Source organism: Carassius gibelio, chromosome B9, assembly GCF_023724105.1.
Source record: "Carassius gibelio isolate Cgi1373 ecotype wild population from Czech Republic chromosome B9, carGib1.2-hapl.c, whole genome shotgun sequence".
In the NCBI taxonomy this organism is placed as follows: domain Eukaryota; kingdom Metazoa; phylum Chordata; class Actinopteri; order Cypriniformes; family Cyprinidae; genus Carassius; species Carassius gibelio.
The window spans coordinates 11,604,989-11,628,528 of record NC_068404.1 but is presented as its reverse complement, the minus strand read 5'-3'; the positions used below and the strand labels follow the sequence as shown (position 1 = coordinate 11,628,528).

At 36.7% G+C, this 23,540-nt stretch overlaps 1 protein-coding gene across 1 annotated transcript in view; it reads left to right on the top strand.

The window, feature by feature from the left end:
- asic4a (acid-sensing (proton-gated) ion channel family member 4a) overlaps positions 1–23,366 on the top strand; it is a 212,785-nt gene extending 189,419 nt beyond the window's left edge. The window contains exons 3-11 of the mRNA XM_052565077.1: positions 12,343–12,487; positions 12,731–12,858; positions 14,084–14,237; positions 15,148–15,201; positions 16,648–16,801; positions 16,914–17,005; positions 18,125–18,204; positions 18,442–18,561; positions 19,958–23,366. Coding sequence (XP_052421037.1) covers positions 12,343–12,487; positions 12,731–12,858; positions 14,084–14,237; positions 15,148–15,201; positions 16,648–16,801; positions 16,914–17,005; positions 18,125–18,204; positions 18,442–18,561; positions 19,958–20,074 — 1,044 coding nt within the window. The 3' untranslated portion in view covers positions 20,075–23,366. The remainder of the gene's footprint in view (positions 1–12,342; positions 12,488–12,730; positions 12,859–14,083; positions 14,238–15,147; positions 15,202–16,647; positions 16,802–16,913; positions 17,006–18,124; positions 18,205–18,441; positions 18,562–19,957) is intronic.
- The last annotated feature ends 174 nt before the right edge of the window (positions 23,367–23,540 follow it).

The window sequence follows — 23,540 nt, the reverse complement described above, 5'->3', positions numbered from 1 at the left end:
CCATACAATGCATCAGAACAACATCTGTCACTCATTCAGCAGGGGATGAAAAAAAAACTAAGACATGTTTGCCAGATAAACTTGCAAATCAAGCAGCTGCAAGTCAGCAGTGTGAAACTTTTGCAGTCACATATTTGAGAGAGCTAAGCTTACTACTTGTTCTTTATAGTGGGAGAATATTGACCATCTACTTTGCCTGGATGTTGGGGAGTTGGACTGGCCTCGCTGGAGAACCTTGCCGTCTTGCGATCCCAATTTGGCAAGTGTGAAGTCCACATGCCGAACATCTGCGAGGATGGCCCTGCTCCACATCACTAATAGCACACCAGCAGTTCTAGATACATCTCTTCATTTAGAAGAGAGAGATAGAGAAATTGAGGCATAGTTCCCATGGAGGACTTGTGAATGCTCTGGACAAACAAGCTGATATTCATATTTCATAAGGTTTTCGAATTTTGTCACATCAAGTCAGACTTTCAGGTTTTCCATTTCATTTGAATAAACAGTGTTGTGTTCAGTCCCTTTTCACCTGGACTTTTTGGATCCCAAATACTACTTTTTATTTTATGTTATGTTTTTGCTTATATGGTATTTGGTTATTTTGTGGCTATTGCACCACCTTGTGAATAAATCAAGTGTTGCATGACTTATTTAAAAACAACATAGACCTGTTTGAATAGTGTTTGTTGTGCAGTCTGATTCCAGAGGCTGTAAAAACACAAAAATCCAGGGTGCTTAATTCACTTATATTTTTCTACCATTATAATGAGGACATGGTGTATTGTACTGAGACTGATAGAATATAAGGAAGTTATTTTGCTTTTCTTTTCGGCTAATCGTAGTGAAAGATCTGTTCTGTAGTGCCAATCGGGGCTGATATCTGACTGAGTCTTGGTGAGATGCTGCTTCTCCGCAGAGATAGACTGAAAACAGGGGAAATGGAGCACCTTAACTAAAGCTCTAGGAAACAAAGTGCGTCTCAAAAACAGGCAACAGTTAGACTAATGCTACTGCCAGGGTTTTGGCTTATTTGCAGATTAGGTCAACAATCACTAAGCGTGCCATAATAAAAATGTGAAGAAATGGGGACAAATGAATTCCAAGTGTCCCATATGGCAGATGGGTAATAATAAAAAAAAATCATTCTAAAGGTCTGCAGAGCCACACAAGCCGCACAGCTTCAAATTTCCCTGCTCAGCTGTACTCCGGTCCAGGTTATCAAAGTTCAAGTAAAATAGTCAGAAGGTTTATCTGACCACCCTCACGCAGAAATTGTATCATCAGGTCTCAAAATACTTAATGCAGCAGGACTGTATGTACAGTAAACAGATGACATATTTGATAAAAACAGGCCTACATGAAATAGATAACTCTTTTCATTTTCGGATGTAATATATTGTAAATATTCTACTATTTAGAAGTTTGAGATCTGTAAGATTTTTTAAAATGTTTTTGAAAGTAGTTTGTTATGCTTACTAAGGCTGCATTTATTTGATTAATATATTGTAAAACCTTTTAAAATTACTGATTTTTATGTTAAGATATTTTAATGTGTTTATTTGAATTTATTAATGGGATGACAAAGCAAAATCTTCAGCATCATTACTGCAGTCTTCAGTGTCACATGATCCTTCAAATATCATTCTAGGGCCACAATCACACTAGACTTTGAGCATGTGAAATTGTTTCATATGCTGCAACGGTTTTGATATGATGTCTTATGACGGCAAACTTAAATTCAACATATAACAAATTATGATACACCTAAAATGTAAAAATATACAATCTACTCCACTTTTTGGCTGTTGGTCAAATGGTTTCATGTGATGTGAATTCGCAGGTCAGAGTTCACCAAGCATGAACTTTGGAACGCAGTAAAATGCAAAACTTTTCGCACGTGCTTGTATTTACGATTTGACGCATTTGCATGTGTATGAATGGAAGTCAATAGAATGAAAAGTGCAGTGTGACTGCCCATTATCATGCTAATTTGCTGCTCAAGAAACATTTCTTATTATCAGTGTTGAAAATAGTTGTGCTGCTTAATGTTTTTGATGAAATTGTTATCTTACCTTTTTTTATTCTTTGAAGAAGAGAAATAAAAATAAAAGCATTTAGTTGAAACAAGTCTTTTTTAGGTGACATTGGATGAAAATTTCACTGTATGTAAAACGTGTAATGTAAACGTCTTAGCGATATGTGAACACAGCACCCTACAATGCTAAAAATCCATTCACTCCTTTTTTAATCACCAAAAAACTTAAACACTATCAATTATCAAGCTGACATCACACTGCTTAGGCCCCGCCCACGAATGCTGAAGGACTGTCTTATATTTATTGTCAGTTTCCACACTTGGCTAGTTGTATGTTGTCTGCCATTTTCTCCGTGCTCGAGCAGGTGTAGTGACAACAATGTCTCGTAAGCAATGAAGGCGTTTCATAGTTGAATGTAAAAGTGAACATAAGAGTCTTAATTTTCTCCTGGCATCAGAGCCACTAAGGATACAGTGGATTAGCTTTATTTTTGTTGTAATGCACCACTGAATTCATGAAAAAAATAAATACACGGAAGAGACACTAAATGTCTGTATGGTCAATTTTAATCAATTTATAATAGTGTTGCTGAATAAAAGTATGAATTTCTTTTACACAAAAATAATTATTGACCCCAAACTTTTGGACAGTATAGTGTGTACTTTTCTCTAGAGCTTGTTGGATTTTAAGAGAGGGGTAGTTGAGCATGTATTTGTAGTTTTGGGTCAGAAGCGTTGTGGACATCCACAGTTCTATCACAAACAGGCATGCTCCAACATGTACAAAGAGGAAGAAAGGAAAGACGGAAACTCACCTGGTGGCCCCTTGAGATTATCAGCATGTGCCTTTTAATGCTGTGGAAGCCCAGAGGGATGCTTCAGCGTTTCATCCTTTCCATTTTTCTGTCTCTCTGGAGGTCTGAGGGAAAGTGTTGAGGAGGACAGTAATAATTTGAGAATAAGCCATGGTGACATCCCACAATGAAAAAGTGTGTGCGAGTCAAAGACATTAAAATCTACTATAGGCATACCATAAAAACAGGCAATTACTTGGCATCTGTATGTAAATGCATTATAATTGCATTTCTGTTCACTGATTTTTGTTTTCACAAACTGAGCAAAGAGTGAGAATTACTGTCGGTTGTTATGGACAGATAGAGCTTAACTTATTTTGAGTCTGAAATATTCCTGTAGGGATGTGGGCTAAAATATTTCTGCCAGTATTCTCAGTTCGTAGCACTGTAATGGAACGTTTTGATGCTATCGTAAAGGGATTTCCCCATTATATTCTTATCATACTCCCATGCTCCATTAGACCTGGAAATATTTGTCCTCTTTACTGTGATTACTTGATGTATTTTCAGTTTATGGACAGTCACAACAGAGGGGCTCTTTTCACTAGAGAGGGACATGCTTTTGTGCCGATACGTCCCATTTGAGTTTAAAATGGTGTTGGATCTCTGAGCATTTCCATCTCAGATTGATGCCTAAAGATAAAGAACTGTGATAATCCTCTCGGAACAAGTGTAAAACGGTGTCGATGATTCCTCGAGACGTGGCCAATTTTTCTGCATGGTGTGCATGAGGGATAAGCTGCTTAGGAAAAGATACTGCCAGTCAGTTGTTTAATGAAGTTAAGAATTGATACAATAAATGTAATGTGTTTGATAGCCTGCCAAAGAGACACCATAGATGCAGAGTTGAGCGGCTGCCCACGAGAGCTGAACTAATGGAGCATAGCGCAGCACGACACTTTCTGGCTCAGCTGTTTAGTCAGACTGTTTAAAAGTCTCCATCGTTTACTCTGAAGATTTTGATGTGTTAGGTAAAGAAAGACTAGGGCTCTGTTCGAAATCCTAGTGAGCTGCATATAAAGGCAGTATATTAAGACATAATTTATAGTAATAAGACAATATTTTTATATGCTTTTTATTTTTAAACTTAATTCAGCATTAGCTTAGCTACATGTTAATGTCAAAATCAAACATGAGTCAAGTTTTCTGCACTAGCAATCCCAGAATACATTGCAGAGAGCTTGTATTCAAATAAAAGCATTAGCTTTTTGGAATTTGCATATTTTTGGGAAATATGAGAGACAAGTTCTGCTCTCTGTTTCTGTTTATATGTTAAAAACACATTTACCTGCGTGTAAAACTACTGAAAACATTAACAGCTGCTATTTAGCTGTGCTTTATATACAACAGTGTAACTCTCTGCTTTACCATAGTGCAATACAATAATACACAATATAGTCACACAGGACTTGGAGTAATAATCTGCAATTTATCATCATTCAGTCTGTGTCACACTCTGGGGTACTAGAGCACATGCAGACATGCACGCTTTTATTCTTTTGATAAATTAAAAGAGATGCAGTACGCTTGTATTAAATGCTAATTGCATGTTAGTCTGTTTTTGCTCAAGAGAAAGAAATGTGTAATACCATGTAATACTAATAAGAAACTATGCTTTTAAGCACAGGACAAGAGCTGAAATTCCAACCACATAACTTTGTGATGCTGTTTATGGTTTGTTGGAACTATGAATTCTGTGAACGCCAAATTATTGAACTGTTATGTTTATAATGATAGAAATTGTGACCATAGTTGACTAACAATGCTTTTGTGAAATGTACCGCAGATTTACCTTCAATTTTAGCTAATTTAACATTGAGATTCAGTCAGCAATATCTACCTTTCAGCTATATCTCTTGGGTTAATATTTGAATCACCATTCTGTCAGTCAAAGCACCATGTTTGACCGCACCACACTTTACTAGGACCAGGGAACGACTGATACATTTTACACTCTGAGTACTCTGATCCTTACAAATTTCTTATGAGGCAGTTAGCTCAAATCCTTCAAACACCAATGTGCTGAATTTAAACTCACTTTTATACTCTTATAGATGCTGGTCCTTCCACCAGTTCACATCCTGCATGTTAAAAAAAAAAAAGTTCTCATGTAGCTTCCCTGGATAATTGAAGAACAGCCAGCAGTGGAATCTGTCAGATGCCTGCCATAAATGAGAGGCTTTGGGTTTTACTTCTTCTCTGAGCTGAAAAAAGAAAGACAGTTAAGACACATCAAACTGAGTGGAAGGGGAAAGAAACAAAGCAATTTAGAGGGAAAATAGTAGCTGAGGACAGTTAATGTCCAGACATTAAGCCCAATTAAGTTGGGTGTTAGTGGAAAGGGAAGATTTATGCAAATGCTTTGCAGTCGGGCACTTCTCCAACCAAGGTTGTGGCTGAAAGCCTGTATGGTAGTGGTCCACTGTGAAAGGGTTTCAAAGGTAAACAATTACCCACTCCTCCTCTGAAAAGCTGTATGACTGAATTTCAGCAAATGTATTCAATTTTGTACAATAATGATATTCTTTAGTGACATAAGCATTTTGTGATGATATACTGTATTTACATTTGTGGATAATAAATGGGTTTAATCCTATACACCAATGTGTGTGTGTGTGTGTGCATATACATATATGTACAGATAGTGGCAGGTGTGCATCAGTAACACACTAGGCTGGATGGCTGTTTTTGGAAACAGACAAAAGTTGGACTGTTTACCTTTGCTGACTTTGGGCAAGATGTTACAAGAGAAAATGGTCCATCAATCAGAGGTGCTCTGGGCACTGGGCTCTAAAGCAGAGAAATGAGGCAGAGGAGACTGTGCCAGCAGCCATATCCACTGCTGCATGACAGGAAAGCTTCCATTGCCCTCCCAAAAATCATTTGTGAACACAAAGTGGACCGTCCCCTGAAAGTTGAAGTTTCAGAGCAGAACTGGAATGGGAGGTCTTTGCTATTGTTTCTTTTTATACAGTCCCCTGGCTTCATATTGGACTGTATTAGAGCAGCAATGGAAACTAAACATGTCAATAAGCAGGACTGAATCGATTGTTGCTGGACCTCTGTCTCCACTGCTGCTCCTCTTCCCCGTCTCACATTAATAGCTCATGTCAGTCAAAAAGCAACATTATGCTGAAAACCTGGCTGTGATGCTGACTGATTTGACTACTTTAAATGTCATATTTAACACTTAACCTTTTTGGTGTTAGCGCAGTGGATAAGACACATGCCTTTGTTGTGAGAGATCTGGGTTCAAATCCACTGTGAGACACCAATGTGTCCCTGAGCAAGACACTTAACCCCTAGTTGCTCCAGAGGTTTGCAACCTCTGACATATATAGCAATTGTAAGTTGCTTTGAACAAATTTAAATGTAAATATGTAAATGTTCTCTTAGAAGATATTGGAATTGATTATTACGTTATTGTGTTACATGCATGTACCGGTGCATCTCAATAAATTAGAATGTCATGGAAAAGTTCCTTTATTTCAGAAATTCAACTCAAATTGTGAAACTTGTGTATTAAATAAATTCAATGCACACAGACTGAAGTAGTTTAAGTCTTTGGTTCTTTTAATTGTGATGATTTTGGCTCACATTAAACAAAAACCCACCAATCTCAACATTAGAATACTTCATAAGACAAATAAAAAAATAAAAATTAGTGAATTGTTTGCCTTCTGGAAAGTATGTTAATTTACTGTACATGTACTCAATACTTGGTAGGGGCTCATTTTGCTTTAATTACTGCCTCATTCGGCGTGGCATGGAGGTGATCAGTTTGTGGCACTGCTGAGGTGGTATGGAAGCCCCGGTTTCTTTGACAGTGGCATTCAGCTCATCTGCATTTTTTTGGTCTCTTGTTTCTCATTTTCCTCTTGACAGTAGCCCATAGATTCTCTCTGGGGTTCAGGTCTGGTGATTTTGCTGGACAGTCAAGCACACCAACACCATGGTCATTTAAACAACTTTTGGTGCTTTTGGCAGTGTGTGCATGTGCCAAATCCTCCTGGAAAATGAAATCAGCATCTTCAGAAAGCTGGTCAGCAGAAGAAAGCATGAAGTGCTCCAAGATTTCTTGGTAAACGGGTGCAGTGACTTTGGTTTCAAAAAACACAATGTACCAGCACCAGCAGATGACATTGTACCCCAAATCATCACAACAACAACAACAACCTTTATTTATAAAGCACATTTAACACAATAAAAATGGATCCAAAGTGCTGTACATAGTGCATAGCAGGACTAGACTATAAAAAAAAAAAAAAAAAAAAAAAACAATTAAAAAATTCCAAAAGCTAAAGAATAAAAATGTGTTTTCAGATTAGATTTAAAAATGTCCAATGAAGGAGCAGACCTCACATGATAAGGAAGAGCATTCCAAAGCTTGGGTCCAGCCACAGAAAAGGCCTGATCACCCCTTAATTTGTAACGAGTGATTTGTGTAAGCAAGTGATTTGAAGATCTAAGTGACCTAGCAGGACAGTATGGCACAATAAGATCACAAATAAACCTTGGTGCACAGCCAGACAATGCCTTGTAAACAAACATAAGGATCTAAAAATCAACTCTAAACTTAAAGGGAAGCCAGTGAAGGGATGCCAAAACAGGAGAAATATGATCCCTCTTTCTAGACCCAGTCAAAAGTCTTGCAGCAGCATTTTAAACAATTTGCAGTCGAGATTGAGGAAGACCACAATAAAGAGAGTTGCAATAATCTAATCGTGATGTTACAAAAGCATGAATTGCAACTTCTAAGTCTTTGCTTGAAAGAGTATTCTTCAACTTTGCAATAGATCTGAAATGGAAAAAGCTTCATCTAATAACCACACTAATCTGTTTATCAAAGAGTAGTGAAGAGTCAAAGATCACTCCAAGGTTTTTGATTTGTTTGCATACATTGGTTGAGAGAGGACCTAACTGTGCTTTCAGAGCTGGAGAGGAATCTGCCGGACAACTGAGAATTAAAACTGTTTTATCCTCATTTAACTGCAAAAAAGTATTCGTCATACACCTCTTGATATCATCTACACATTTCTATATCACATCAAATGAATCAGTGGTGTCAAGCCTTACTGGAAGGTAAAGCTGAGAATCATCTGCATAACAGTGATATGAAATGCTGTACTTCTGAATAATGAGGGCCAATGGCAGCATATAAAGGGAAAACAATAAAGGTCCCAAAATAGATCCCTGGGGCACACCAAACAAAACAGGTGCAGATGACAAGGAACAATTTCCTAAATTTACAGAAAAAGTTCTCTTTTTTTTAGGTAGGAAGCAAACCACTTTAGTACAGTGCTCTTGACTCTAACCATATATTCTAGTCGTTCAAGAAGAATGTTGTGGTCAATGGTATCAAATGCAGTGCTCAGGTCTAACAAAACCAGCACAACACAAGAGCCTGAATCTAGAGCAAGCAAGATATCATTTGTAACCCTCAACAGAGCTGACTCAGTGCTATGTAATGATCTAAAGCAAGATTGGAACATGTCCAAAATGTTAAAAGAATTCAAATAAAATTGGAGCTGTTGAAAAACTACTTTCTCTAAAAGCTTAGAGATGAAAGGCAGTTTAGTGATCGGTCGATAGTTACTGCACATTTCTGGATCAAGTTGAGGTTTTTTCAGCATAGGTTGTACAATTGCATGCTTAAAACTAGCTGGAACGACACCTTTGGCTAAATAACTGTTTATGATAGCAGTTACCATATGACTAATGGTAGAAAAACATCCTTAAAAAGACGAGCTGGGATAATATCTAGCTTAGAACCAGAACACTTCATAGTGGAGATTATATCAGCTAGCTGAGTAGGAGAGACACATTTAAAGTTAGACAGATAACTCGTAGGACAAGGCAATTGCAAGTGACATGGTTCGGATGGAACAATAGAGCTTTTAATATCATACATTTTTTGAGTGAAATGTTTTAAAAAATCTTAACAAAGCTCAATAGAGGCCTCAGATAAATCTTATCAAACAGGACTTTTGGACTTTAGCGTTGTCAGAAATTAATTGAGAAAAGAAGTTTGATTTTGCCTTTTTTTTTTTTTTTTTTACTGCCGTTTGATACTTGAAAAGACTTGATTTTAAAATGTCAACTGAAACCTGTAGCCTATATTTTTTCCACTTTCGCTCTGCTTTTCGACACTCTTGCCTGAGAGCTCGGGTGACATCATTTAACCACGGCTGGCCAGACTGTGGAAACACTGAACCACTGAAGCAACTTGGGCTATGAGCTTCTCCACGCTTTCTCCAGACTCCAGGACCTTGGTTCCCAAATGAAATACAAAACTTGCTCTCATCTGAAAAGAGTACTTTGGACCACTGGGCAAAAGTCCAGTTCTGCTTCTCCTTAGCCCAGGTAAGACACCTCTGACATTGTCTGTGGTTCAGCAAAAACCTTGAAACCTTGTGTGTGGTGGCTCCATTCTTTGTGAAGTTCACTCAAATTCTAGAAATCTATTTTGCTTGACAATCCTCATAATGCTGCGGTTCTCTCTTGGTTGTACATCTTTTTTTTCAACAATTTTTCTTCCACTCAACTTTCTGTTAACATGCTTGGATACAGCACTCTGTGAACAGCCAGCTTCTTTGGCAGTGAATGTTTATGGCTAATTTGTTGAGATTTGTTGAGAATTTGTTAAGGTGGGTTTTTGTTAAATGTGAACCAAAATCATCACAATTAAAAGAACCAAAGACTTAAACTTCTTCAGTCTGTGTGCATTGAATTTATTTAATATATGAGTTTCACAATTTGAGTTCAATTACTGAAATAAATGAACTTTTCCACAACATTCTAATTTATTTGAGATGCACCTGTATTTGACGTGCTGACACACGGTTATGTGTTTTTTATACATATTTTACAGTAGTAGTGGTGATGTGTGTGTGTTGTCTGTTTGCAGTCTGATTCTATAAAATGATGTTTATATCTATGCTCTTTTATCTTGTTTGACCAGCGTCTGCTTGTGAAAATATTGGCCGTCTCCAGCCTTAATTACAGCTGTATGGTGTGCGGTGTCCACAGCTGCAGCTGGCAATTACTGCATGCCCATATTGCTCGAAGAGCCTTGCTTTGATTCAGCAAGGAGCCAGCTGAGATCAGACTCCATACGCAGGCTGCTAAATGAACAGCCATGTGTTTCATACAAGCGTGGCCCCTAAAGGTCCCTTCTCATCAGAACAAGACTCACTGCTGGAGAATTTTGGTTGATTTATAACAATAAATTTTAATGTCAGCCTGCCCGATGAAAAGATCATCTTATACCAGCATGAATTTCCTTCTAGCTTCTGCTTTAGTTGGTTGATCACGATAACCATGCTGTTTACATGTAAATCGTTTTGAGTTTAGCAGAATGTCTAAACTGCTCTTTTCAGTACAATGAAAGAATGGCACTATCAGGCAAAACTTTCAGTGAATGAGAACTTTAAATTAAACCTGTTTCTTATGCAAAGAAATTGTATGATTTTAAAGGACTTGAAATATGTAGTGTATCAGTTTTATATTACATTTATTATGAATAGTGTTATTTATACTATTACAGTATTTCAATTACTAACATTACAGTATTTATTAAAATTAGCTTAATATTAATTTAGATTTTCAGTTATAATTTCATTAGTTTTAGTAATTTTGTTGTGCTTTTTCATTTTTATTAGTTTAGGGTTTACTAAATATTTCTGTCTAGCTTTTTTTTAATCTTGTTTTAGTACTTAAGCTTAAACTTATTTTAAGGTATTTAAGGTTATTTTTTAAGTTAGATATTTATCTTTTATTTCAGCTCTATTCAATTAACGCAAAAAAAAAAGTTTTAGTTAACAATAACAACATTGTATGGAGCTTGAAAGCAGTCGCTGGTCCCCATATTGTCTGGACAAGAGCAGCTAAACATCTGCTAAATGTCTCGTGAAAGAAAGCCATGGAAGCTTGGAATTTTATGTGGCTGATTAAATGATGACAGAATTATAATTTTTGTAAGGAACTATCTCTTAATGATGGAGACATCAGCCAGCATCCCTTGTTATGACCAGCATCCAAAACACTACATATGTTGGAGCCCAGCTATATGGGGTTTTCACAGTGCCAAGAGTCTTCCTTACATTTCTTTTTTTTTTTTTTTTTTTTCTGTGTTTTCAGTCAATCCAACATTTTAAGATTTGTTTTTATTTGTGGTAGTGATTCGATTTGGTGTGTTAGCTAAAGATTGGAACCAAAAACATTCTGAATAAGAGATTAGAAAGAGTTAATTTCTAGATATTTTGTGACTTTAAATGTATTTTTGTCTGTTTTTTGAGTCACTGGACACCAGTTTAGAGTCCTTCTTCATTAGGGTGACTATACAGGCCATTTTTCTATGTTGCCTAAATATCCAGGTTTTGACTTTTTGAACTGTGCAGATCAATCATTGTATGACATGCACAAGAGCTATCGAGAAAAGCAGATGGCTCCTTATGCTTTCGAAACGCTCTTGAGGTACTTTGGTGTTATTAAATGATCAGTATATCGATTTTATACAATACCTGCATTTTATTGGTAGAAACTACTTTGGATATTTAGGCAGTATAAAAATCCTGGCCACAACATGTCCCGTATGAACAGCACATATGTCCACCCTATTCTTCATCCACCTGTGCTTTTTGCTGATCCATTTCCTCCTGACATTTATTTATGAGTGGTTTTGTCTTTTATTTTTGAGTATTTCGTTATGCAGTCCTGTGCGTCAGCCTGCAGAGTTCCTGAATAATAGTCTTTTTGTCACTCTTGCCTAAAGTGAGACGGAGTCTATAAATAACAAATTGCATGCTTTTTAAAATGTAATAATTTTTTTCCTTGTTTTTTTTTTTTTTTTTGAGTGGCTGCACTCTATGTACGGATATTAAGTCCAGTTTCAGAACTTATTGCTTTTGATTTTGTCTTCTCTTATCAATATTACCCATGTGGAGCAATTATTTTGATGTGATGATTTCATTGTGGAGGCGGGTATGTTTCTGAGAATGTGGACTATTCATTTTCCTCTTGTTTGAGGAACAAACGCATTTCATGATAATGCAGCATGGTTTGTAGAACTGTCTCTCTCTCTCTTGTCAAAATGAATATGACAGGAATGAGACAGAGAAAACATTGTTTGTTATGCCACCGAATATAAATGCCCACTGACAGAATGATAAATTGTCAATTTTTTAATCAGCGTCTCTTTTGGTTTTTCAAGCAAGTTGGAAAATCTTTTTATGAAGATTTGAATGCGTCAGAACTTTTGAAGTTTAAAGTGACCTTTTCTCCAATTAATCCTAAGCGTCTTAAAAGTCATCTCTTTGAGGATCAAAAGGTTCATTTTGAAAAAATTAAATCAAAAAGAAACAAAGGTTATGTTTTCCAAAAATTGTAGCTTGTTGTGGCCTCCTCATTAAGGAATTATTACATTTTTAATTAGTCATTGGTGTTTTTTCATAGGTCTACACAAGATACGGGAAATGCTATACTTTCAATGGGAACAAAACAACCTCCAGGAAGACAAAGCAAGGAGGGATGGGAAACGGGCTGGAGATCATGTTGGATATTCAGCAGGATGAATATCTACCTATCTGGAAAGAGACAAGTGAGTTATAATGCCACACAGAGATGATTTCTAGTTGGAAAGTTGCAAAGTCATTCCATATTTTATGGTTCTCAGATCTGTTAAGATAAACATGTTTAAATTCAAGGTTTATTTGTGATGATGTTTTTCCCATTTGTATTGATAGCGGGATATTGTGAGGCTTATCTTTGTGTTATCATTCATATTGCTTGTTGTGCTTTCTTACCCTGTATTGCTCATCCTCTTGTTATTTTTTTTTTGCAGATGAAACATCTTTAGAGGCAGGAATCCGTGTTCAGATCCACAGTCAGGATGAGCCGCCCTACATCCATCAGCTGGGCTTTGGAGTCTCCCCAGGATTCCAGACCTTTGTATCATGTCAAGAGCAAAGGGTATAACACTTCCCTGGAATCACTCTCAAACTTTTCAGTCTAAGCACCACCTATAATGAAATCAGACCGTCCAAGTATAGTGCCATCTAGTCAAATCAACAATTTTTAGATAGCTTAATGGTAATAATAATTTATAATAATAATAATAAACATGTTTTTTTTCTACAAAAGTAGATTTTTTAAAATAACTGTTACACAGCTTTTGTCATACTGAATTCCATAGAAAGCATGCTGTTTCTTATTATATTAAAGTGAAGAAGTAAATAAAAATAGCAGCCAGTAAGCAAGCAATTAGCAGAGGAAAGTTTCTTTGCAAGTGTGAAACACTCTCAGAGTTGAGAAAGTGACTGGCAGTTGAAGGGTCGCCAAGCATGTGAACTATAAATGTGTGTATCACAGTATTTCTATATCCATTCAAATATCCCTAACTGACTTCTAGTAAACTGGCTAGTATTCTGAACTCTATCTGTGTACTACAGTGTATGATATCAAGTTTATTTGTTTATTTATTAGATTTTTTTCAGGAGAATATAGCATATTGAATAAGTAAAATTAAAAACTATAGTCCTGAAAGATGAAACAGAAGTAGCAAACTTTTTTTCCTGCATTGTAACATCGAAGGGAAACAGATTTAAAAGAAAAAATGTAGGTTGGGGACTTGGTCCTATCCATCAGTTGTTAACTGGACGGAGGCAGTGTGGGTATAAGCGGAACAAATGATTGGAGGAGTCCAGCTTTTTCCATGACTGACCATTTTGATAAAATATAGAAGGGAAGAAAACAATTTGTAATGTATGCCTGGTTGAATCTATCGCAATAAAATAAATAACATGCATTCAGAAAATAGATAAGGTGAAGTGCATTCAAAAGTACTTTTACACTACAAACACAACATTTTGTCCTTTAAATATTGAAATGTAGGGCAATGCATTCTTAAAACTGAGCACTGAATGCAATATTCTTGTTTCAAAGGCAAGCCGCTCATTAAGCTTTCCTTCTGTAAATCAAGCCACATACAAACAGAAATGTGCTCTTTTGTCAGCCACTTCAGTTTTTATGCTCTTTAAAATTGTGAGAATGCTGCTTATTTGCATACTTAATTTGCATGGACTAATTCTCTCTTTATATCTGTCTCTCTTGCTCTTACAATCTCTCTCTGTCTGTCTGTCTCGCTCTCACTTTATCTCCCCTGTTCTCTTTCACTGCTCTCCCTCTCTGTGTGTAGTTGACCTACCTGCCCCAGCCTTGGGGGAACTGCCGCTCCACCAGTGAGCAGATGATCCCAGGTTACGATACCTACAGTATCAGCGCCTGCCGCCTGCGCTGCGAGACTCTTGAGGTTCAGCGTGTGTGCAAATGCAGGATGGTGCACATGCCGGGTAACGCTACACTGCTGCATTCATTCCCCACTCAACCTAATCAGCACGCTAATGTATTCTGCTAATTGCTAAAATACTAAATGAATAAACTCTTCTCATCTAATTTGCTCCAGGCAGTGGAGCCGAAAGCTTAATGCAAGTCTCTAAATTAACTTACTGTCTAGTCACACAATACGAAGAGCTGAGGTAGTTCATTTGGCATTTGGAAGGAAAACTCAGATGATGAACCTGGACCCAATGATTCGTTACATTTCACTCAAAGTAGCTGGAAAACCACAGGAAAAAAGCAAATACTTGTATTTTCTCTTTTGAAAAGCGACGACGTATAGACTTGTGCACTTCCTCTGTCCCCAGAAACCTCTTTTCTTATTAACTCCACCACACCTGAGTTGTTATCAGTGTGGCTTTGCAGAGAGCATGTGACTGTTGGTGGCCAGGCTATAATGGAAGCTTTGCTTTTCTCCTTTAATGTTCCTAAATCAATCTCCCATAATGCAAATTGAAAAGAGAGACTTTTCCAAAAGCATTTACTCAAAAGGCCATTTTCTCTTAGGTGCCATATGTATTTCCTCGAACCGGTTGCTCTCTTGATGGATTTGGGTGGCAACGATTGTGTGTTGGTGGGGATTGGGTTTTAAAGACTTTATAAATGGGCCTTTAGGGAGGGTTTGGATCAGTCCATTTTGGGTGCAATTAGGCCTAGACTGATGGTCATGAGGGAGGCGTGTTGAAAGCGAACCCATCTCCCTCAGTCACACGCTGCCTTCCATCATTTTAGGATGAATAACAAAGCAGAGGCGCGCTGTCTCTTTCTCTGCCGCTCATGCTTTTTCTTCCTTGGCTGGCGGTGAAATAACAGCAATCATTTTCCTCGTGATTGATCAGAGTCATTATGTATTTTGTTTCTCAGGAGATGCCGATATCTGTACTCCCAGCAATATCAAATGTGTGGACAAAGCACTTGGTAAGCAAGCATTTCTCATTTTTGCTAACGCCCTGGAGTGTAATATCTCTGGAGGTAGTGGGCACGAATAATTAAATCCCAGATAAACAGATGTTTCTGTGCGGGGTCTGGGGTGGAAGACAGAGGATAACTCAGTCAGTCCGTGGAGGAGAGTCAGCGTTTTGACATCCCATACAGAGCAGGATTAAACTGGAGATCCCTGCAGTGCATTACCGGTACCCTCTGATACCCTCACGGTGTTATCACCCGCTTTAGGTGTCTTGTTCCACTGATTTTATGACACACGTAAATGGAGCGGCTCATGAAAAGTTGATGATGAGAGATGTATCGGTACAATTATGATAGTCCTTATCTAATAAGCCAGAAATTTAATTATCTCCGCAGTCAAAAGGAAACCCGACCCCATTTAATGGGTGGTTAAACTAAATCCAAATTTATCTTGAAAGAATGGACTGTACTACCATTCACTGGATTGACCTATTCAAATATTCAAACGGAAATCTCTACGATGATAGGTTACTTTAATTATTTACTTTCTATATATATATATATATATAAAAAGTGAACGTAAATTTATTTATAATATTACTAAAGATTTCTGTTTCAAAAAATGTTTTCAATTTCTATTTATCCAAAAATACGGGAAGAAATGTCGTGGTCTCTTTAAAAATATTAAGCAACAAAACAGTTTTTAACATTGATATTAACAAGATATGTTTCTTGAAAACCAAATCAGCAAATTAGATGTGACATTGAATAATAGCTGCTGAAAATTTAGCTTCGCCATCACATGAATAAATTACTTTGTAAAATATGAAAAATATATTACAGTTGTAATATAACAATAATAATAAGATATTGTTTTAGAAACATTAAAACATATTTCACAAACATTTGAATGGTAGTCATACATACTTAATAAGCACTCTATATGAAACACGATGATACAGCTTAATGTATATGTATCTGAATAACTTCAGTGTTGCTAGTTGAACTTGAAATTATGAGAAGCTTGATAAATTTCAGTAGCTTAGTACCCAAAACTGCAAAATCTGCATGTAATAATGTAAATCAAATAGGCGGTGTCGTGATGTGTGTACTCAATTTTATTCTAAAAATAGGGAATTGCTATTAAATATGTGGTATATTCTGTGTATACTCTGCCAACTTTATAAGCATGAGTGTGTGTGTGTGAGTGTGTGCTCTCTTCTGGATGCCCTTCAGAAACTAAATTAAATCTGAACAACATGCTGAGTGTGTTTCAAGCATCTTATGGATGATTATTTAGCACTGGTGTTATCTCTCCACATTAGTTTGATGAATGAAGAATGGCTGTGCAGGTGTGTGCTGGAGCACCTGCTGTCTCACACACACACACACACACACACACACATACTGTACACATCTGCCTGCTGCTCTAAACTGACGTGTGTGTCCTCTTCGCAGCACTGCTACAGACAAGTTCAGGTGACACATGCTTGTGTGAAACTCCCTGTAACCTGACGCGCTATGGTAAAGAGCTGTCCATGGTTAAAATCCCCAGCAAAGGCTCGGCTCGCTATCTGTCTAGAAAATATGACAAGTCTGAAGACTACATCAGGTGTGGCAACCTTTCCCCCTTCAGTATAGTTCAAAACAGATACAGTATAACTGCACTGATTCTGAAAATAATATGATTTACACATAAATGTATTATTGTCCTTTTGTTTTAGAGACAACTTCCTTGTTTTGGACGTTTTCTTTGAAGCTCTAAATTATGAAACAATAGAACAGAAAAAAGCATATGACGTTGCAGGTTTATTAGGTGGGTCTTGTGCTTCATTTTGCCACTTCATTCTATCTTAAAGTAATTTTCAGTGTATCTAAACTTGAGCATTTCTGAGCTTAAATCAATAGGAAATTAAAATTTACTTAAAATTGACTATCAATTTTTTTTTTTTTTTTTTTTGCGCATGGTCTTTTTGTTAATAATTTATTGGTGCACAGGCTTCCCCAGAAACAAAATGTTTGATTTTGTGTGTATATATATATATATATATATATATATATATAGCCTGAAGTGATTTGAAGTCATATATGATAAAGAAAAAGTTAATATAAAAATAATAATAAAATTATATATATATAAATTTAATTATCTCCGCAGTCAAAAGGAAACCCGACCCCATTTAATGGGTGGTTAAACTAAATCCAGATTTATCTTGAAAGAATGGACTGTACTACCATTCACTGGATTGACCTATTCAAATATTCAAACGGAAATCTCTACGATGATAGGTTACTGTAATTATTTACTTTCTGATATAAATATATTACACGCATAATAACACAACATAGCCTAATAACACTTAAAAAAAAAAAAAATTGCTTAAAATCTGATCTACAAGCACTGAGATTCAGGTATAACTTCAAAAAGTCACAGATTCAGTTTAAATCATATATATATATATATATATATATATATATATATATATATATATATATATATATATATATATATATAATTTTATTATTATTTTTATATAAACTTTTTCTTTATCATATATGACTTCAAATCACTTCAGGCCAAACACGCAAATATCACCCAAAATCTTGTTTATTTCCATTGTTATTTTAGTACTATTTATATACCATTATAGTATTTATTAATATTTTGAATTAGCTTTTATTATATTTTCAATGTTCTTTTTTATTCATTTTTATTAGATTTTTATATTTGTATTTAACTTGTAATGTATTTTTAGTAATTTTAATACTATCTAATATTTTAGCTTTATTCCAATTAAAATAAAAGTTTAGTGAACAGTAACAACGTTCCAGTCAGAAATATGCCATTTTAAAGAAGATGCATTTCAAATTACAATTTATGTTGAAGAAAATGTGCAAATCAGTCTTTCTCGTTCTTATTGTTATATGTTTTCAGGGGACATTGGTGGGCAGATGGGTCTTTTTATAGGAGCCAGTGTTCTCACCATCTTGGAGATTCTGGATTATGTATATGAAGTAAGCATGCATTGTTTTGGCCCCACATTCCACATCCATTCATTTTAACCAATAGCTCTTCTCCTGCAGTGTTTTTTTTTTTTTACATTGTGTGCAGTATTTCCCATAAGAGCCGATAAGACTGGACTTCTGAGCTGAGCAGCAGAATTGCTGATGCTGCTAAACTCTGTTTATAGCCCTCATTTGTCCTACTTTCCCTGCTGCCCTCTTCACCCTGACTCCCCCTCACTTTCCTAGGTGATCAAACACAGGTTGGAGCGTTTGCTCAGATCACAAAGAGATGACAAAAAGCAAACCCAGCAGCAGCAACAGGCCAGCACAGTCGCCACAGTAAAGCTGGATGAAATGAAAGCTAAGGTGAGCCACATGCTAATCTCTGGAGCGTTACTGTTAGGATGCAGCATAGATCAACTGAATAGGAAAAAAGCCCAGAGGGAAATATAACATCAGCAGCAGGATATTGAGCCATGATTGGGATGCCAGGCTGTCTGCTTAGACCAGGATTGAATCAAATCTCCCTTGTTCTTATTGCAATCCGATCTTCTGTTCATGGAAGAAGAACACAGTTTTTGGCAGAGCACACTGTATTCATGAGAAACGGAGTATGCTCAAAACTAATTCGATTCAGCGCATTGCCAGTGGGTCCTGACCCAAGATTGTTCGATCATTACAAAGTTGCCAATTCCAGCTCTAAAATCTCAGTCATGCTGAAGCTAGTGTGAAATAGGCAACATATAGGCTATACTGACCTGTGACCTTTAGTTCTATATTAATTAACTTCCTTTGTAGTGTGCTGAACAGTGTTTTTTTTCTCTTTTTTTCTGGAATGACACATAAAATGATTTTGCCATCTGTCGGATATCACTGAATGAGCTCTGTGAAATCACACCTCTCAGTGACAACCTTAGGTTCTGAAATTAGGTTCTGATAAAAGAAGTTTATGCTCACCAAGACTGCATTTATTTAATTAAAAATACAGTAAAGCAGTGATATTGTGATATAATATTACAATTTCAAATAACTGTTTTCTATTTGAATTAATTTGAAAATGTAATTTATTCCTGTGATGGCAAAGCAGAAGCTTCAGCAGCTATTACTCCAGTCTTCAGGGTCACATTGTTTTATTCTGAAATCATTTTAATATGCTGATTTGCTGCTAAAGAAACATTTCTGATTATTGTCAATGTTGCAAATCCTTTTTTTTTCAGGAGGATTTTTTAAACAATATATTAATATCTTAAACAAATAAATAAATACGAACACAAATCTTACCCCAAACTTTTGAACAATAGTGTATACTTTTTTTCTTTAATTTTCCTCTCACACTCCAAGGATCCATGGACTTAAATAGATTTTCCATTTCAGTCCGATAGGAAGCAGCTTAAATTACTTACAGCAATTTTAGTTCACATAAACAGCTTATATATATGAAAATATGAGACTACATGGAATAATACTTTACATTATGATATTATTAGTTAAAACATTCACGGTGTCTTTAATCATGATACTGTTTCCACCATTTGTAGATGCAATAAGCCACTCAAGGCGGTGCATAACACTGAGTTTACCATGGTTAAAGTGGATAAACCACTGTAACACTCAGCCTCGAGTGGATTTTCACTTTATCACAACACAGATTAAACAATGAGTCACAGCCTTAGTCATAAGAGGCGTTTTATTTCCCAACCCAACAGTGTGTAAGATGTAGTATCCTTGCAGAATCCCGTCTGACATTCTCTGTTCCTCTCAGGATACTGGCGAGATGAGCCGGAGCCACTCAGAGGGAGCTTATGCTAACACCAATCTCCCAAATCACCATCACCACCACCGTACCCACCACCGAGTGTTCGAAGACTTTGCCTGCTAGGAAGACTCGTCTGGCGGGTGGGTCTAGTGCTGTTGACGTCTACAGAAAGAGTTCTCTCAGTGCTGAATGTGGGCTCAATGAAAGACCCTCAAATCTCAGTGCTAATCTCTCTCGCTGTCACCAGTTAAAGCTACAGCCAAAGCCGAACTCTAAACCCTCGCTTCTAGGCACGGATCGGACACTGCGGTCCAGCAGGAAACTCTCTGAAATCCCGTCCATCCCCACCCCCCACCCGCCTCCTGTTACAGGAAGTGACATCAGTGGCAACTCTACGATTTCTACACTGAATACCTTGGTACTGGGCCTCTGCTATATCAAGGCATAGACTGCATGACATCAAGAGCCACTTTATACTCCAGATCCTGTTTGAAGCATTACATTCTTACTTTATATTTTGTCAGCTGTTAGAGTTTGATGCGGTGAGTTCTCATCTTGTGAAATAGTATCATTCAGATTAATCTACAAATGTAAATGATGTGTTTGAATCATGGCTATCAACCCTTAGGCTCCAGAGCGTAAGAGAAATAACTTTACTCTGGTATACTCTTTTTCTGAAATCATGAGGACGGTGTAGAATAGTTTAAGTGTTTCAGAAAAGTAATGTGTATCCATCTCTACTGGATATGTCTGGTAAATGTTTCCTTATCTCAAATGGCTTATGATTAAGTTAACTTGAAGTATATTGAATAATCCAGCAAATTTTGTAATGTTATTTATAGAGCTGTAACGTGTGAGTGGTAATGGGTGTCATTAGCAGTAACAACATAATCTTCTGTGAGGTTACTTCCCAACGGAGAGCCAAATGATGTGTACAGTAAAGCCCACCAGCCCACCAGAGCCTTTGCGGTAACCATATGGAAAAGGTTTGTTTCATCCATCCATCAGCTGATGGATCCCCTCTCCCAGACCTCCCGAAAGTGTTTAATGAAACAGACCTTATGTTCCTAGTTCCACATTTGAATGAGACGGAGTGCAGCGGTCCCCCAGAGAATGATAAACCGGGTTTGCTCAGCACACTCGCAAAGTATGAGAGATCTGATGGACCACAGCATACAGCTTCATGTTTAAAAGTCAGTCGATGAGTTTTTCTCAGGGTTCTTAGCTGCGAAATGTCTAGCGGTCTCTTTGACAAAAGGCCAGATGTGCAAAGCATTTCAATCAGAAACCACAGACTTTTCTGTGTGCGAAATTCAGCAAGAACTGATATTCAATGACAATTCAAAGATGAAAAACTTTTCCATTTGAGCTAAAATCCTAATAGCGTAAATAGAAGTATTGAATCTGTGGTTTCAAATATGGCTAATATTACTGTAAGTCAACCGTGTAGCGCCCCTATCTTTGTTTATTTTGGGCTTTTTGGAAATGCATTACTTTGTAACCAGACATTTCAGGTGCAGTTCTTGTATAATTAATGTCTGAAGATTTTATTAGCTTAATGGGTGTTATAATTTATTTTGATGTGTGTAAGACTTCACTGTTTAAAAGATGTGGTATTAAAATGAGCAGAAATCATATATATATACAAATAAATTATTTATATAGTGCTATATCTTATAACATTGCACACATATATTTATTCATATATATTGTTCTAAATTTTCTCCAGCACATTTAGTGCTCATTTTCAAGACCTATTTTCATTTGTTTACCTACATTCACAAACTACAGAATTCTTTTATAAGTGACATGGCTGTTTATCCTCTATAGATCAGTTCCTCTGCTGGGTAGATTATGTCGACAAGAAAGATTTAGCATTTTTATATCTTCTGGAATGCATCTCATATTTGGATGTCATATCAAAAACATGCCGCATATATTCAATCCATATACAAGTAATCATTGCTAATATGGGCTTTAAATTTTCATAAATATGTATCACAGTGGCATTTTAAAGGTTCCCAGTCAGAGTTCTGATGGCACACTGAGCCGGTTATGCATAATAATACAGTTTACTGTTATAAATAACTGTGCTGTCAGCAGAAGAGCTGACATACCAGTGCATGTCCAGGAATTGCACTGGAACAAATCACTCAGATTTGATTCGGCATTATTTGTCAACCTCATGCACCCATTAGTTGTATATTTCTGCACTCGTGGCCTATCTTACCTGCGCAGAAGGAATTGCTCCAAATTTTAAAAATGCAATTGCGTGTGCATGACTCGTAGGTCTTTTCAAAAAGCACTATCTTCCAAAGTCCTTGCCATTAGTGTGGAAGGTATTTTCTATATAGCAAATGGCAGTGATCTTGTGCAATCCAAAAGGCAGATCTCTCACACTAATTAAACATTTCTCCAAACTGAGGTCAGTGTTGCACCATTGTCAAGCAATTAACGCAGCTATCTTTTCCTAAATAGGCTGTATTTATTCATGATTTCTTACAAATTGCATCATTTTCTTGAAATACTCCAGGTGGAAGATTATGAGAGAGAAATAGAAGAGAATGTAGGAAGAGGAAAAGGAAAAGAGAGAGCAATATCGAAGGCACAGCAGGAACAACCGGAGCAACTTGTGGTTTGGGACAATGTCCAATTCCACCATGTAGCGCCGGTGCGTGAGTGGATTAAAAATCACCCACATTTTGTTATAGTGTTTCTTCCAGCAAAGTCTCCGTTTTAAAATTCAGTTGTAGAGTAATTCATGTGGGGATGAAAAGAGTTTTCAACCACAAGTTCTATGACAAAGTAACTGGATATAAATGGATTTAATATTTAAACCTTGCTTTTCTTGGATCGGTAACTTGGAATGCTTCAAGTCGATTCTTCAGTTGTGAAGTTTGTACAACCCTTGGCTGGTGTTTGGATGGCTGCATTAGTTGTTTTAAATACTGAGCTTAGTTTAGAGAAAAACAATGATCAGGAAAACTGTAATGTAACTTCATGTGATATTATTTCATCTTCAGACGTCAGTTCCATTCTGGTCCAAATGGTCTATGTGTGTATTTTTAAAACTGTGCTACGCTGCTTAAACTTTGACATGCTGTTCTTTTCCACCCGCTTTTTCCAGCCAGACCACCATTTAGCTCCGAGAGGGGGCCATAAAACGAGGCACTGAAGCAGCATAGTGCAAAAAGACTGTTGAGATTTTCACACGATTAAAGGCATCAAGACTAATCAGGCTAATTACCCATTACGCTCCAGAACCTAATGGACTGTATACCAGACTACAGAGAACACATAATACACTTTGTACAAAGGTCTGCTGTTATGGTCGTGGTTTCTGTCAGAGCACATTTTATAAATGTAACAATGGTACATACTGGAGTCCAAAAATAAAATCTTGATAGATTAATCACTTCGGTTCTGGTCACTGAGAAACAAGCACTCCACACCGTGTGCTTTTTGATGATCTCTGATTCCACTGAGAATGCTGGACATATTAAAAGAATGTTCTGGGTTCTATACCAGTTAAACTCTCGACAGCATCCATGGCGCGCTGTCAATTACCATATAAAATTATATTGAGTTG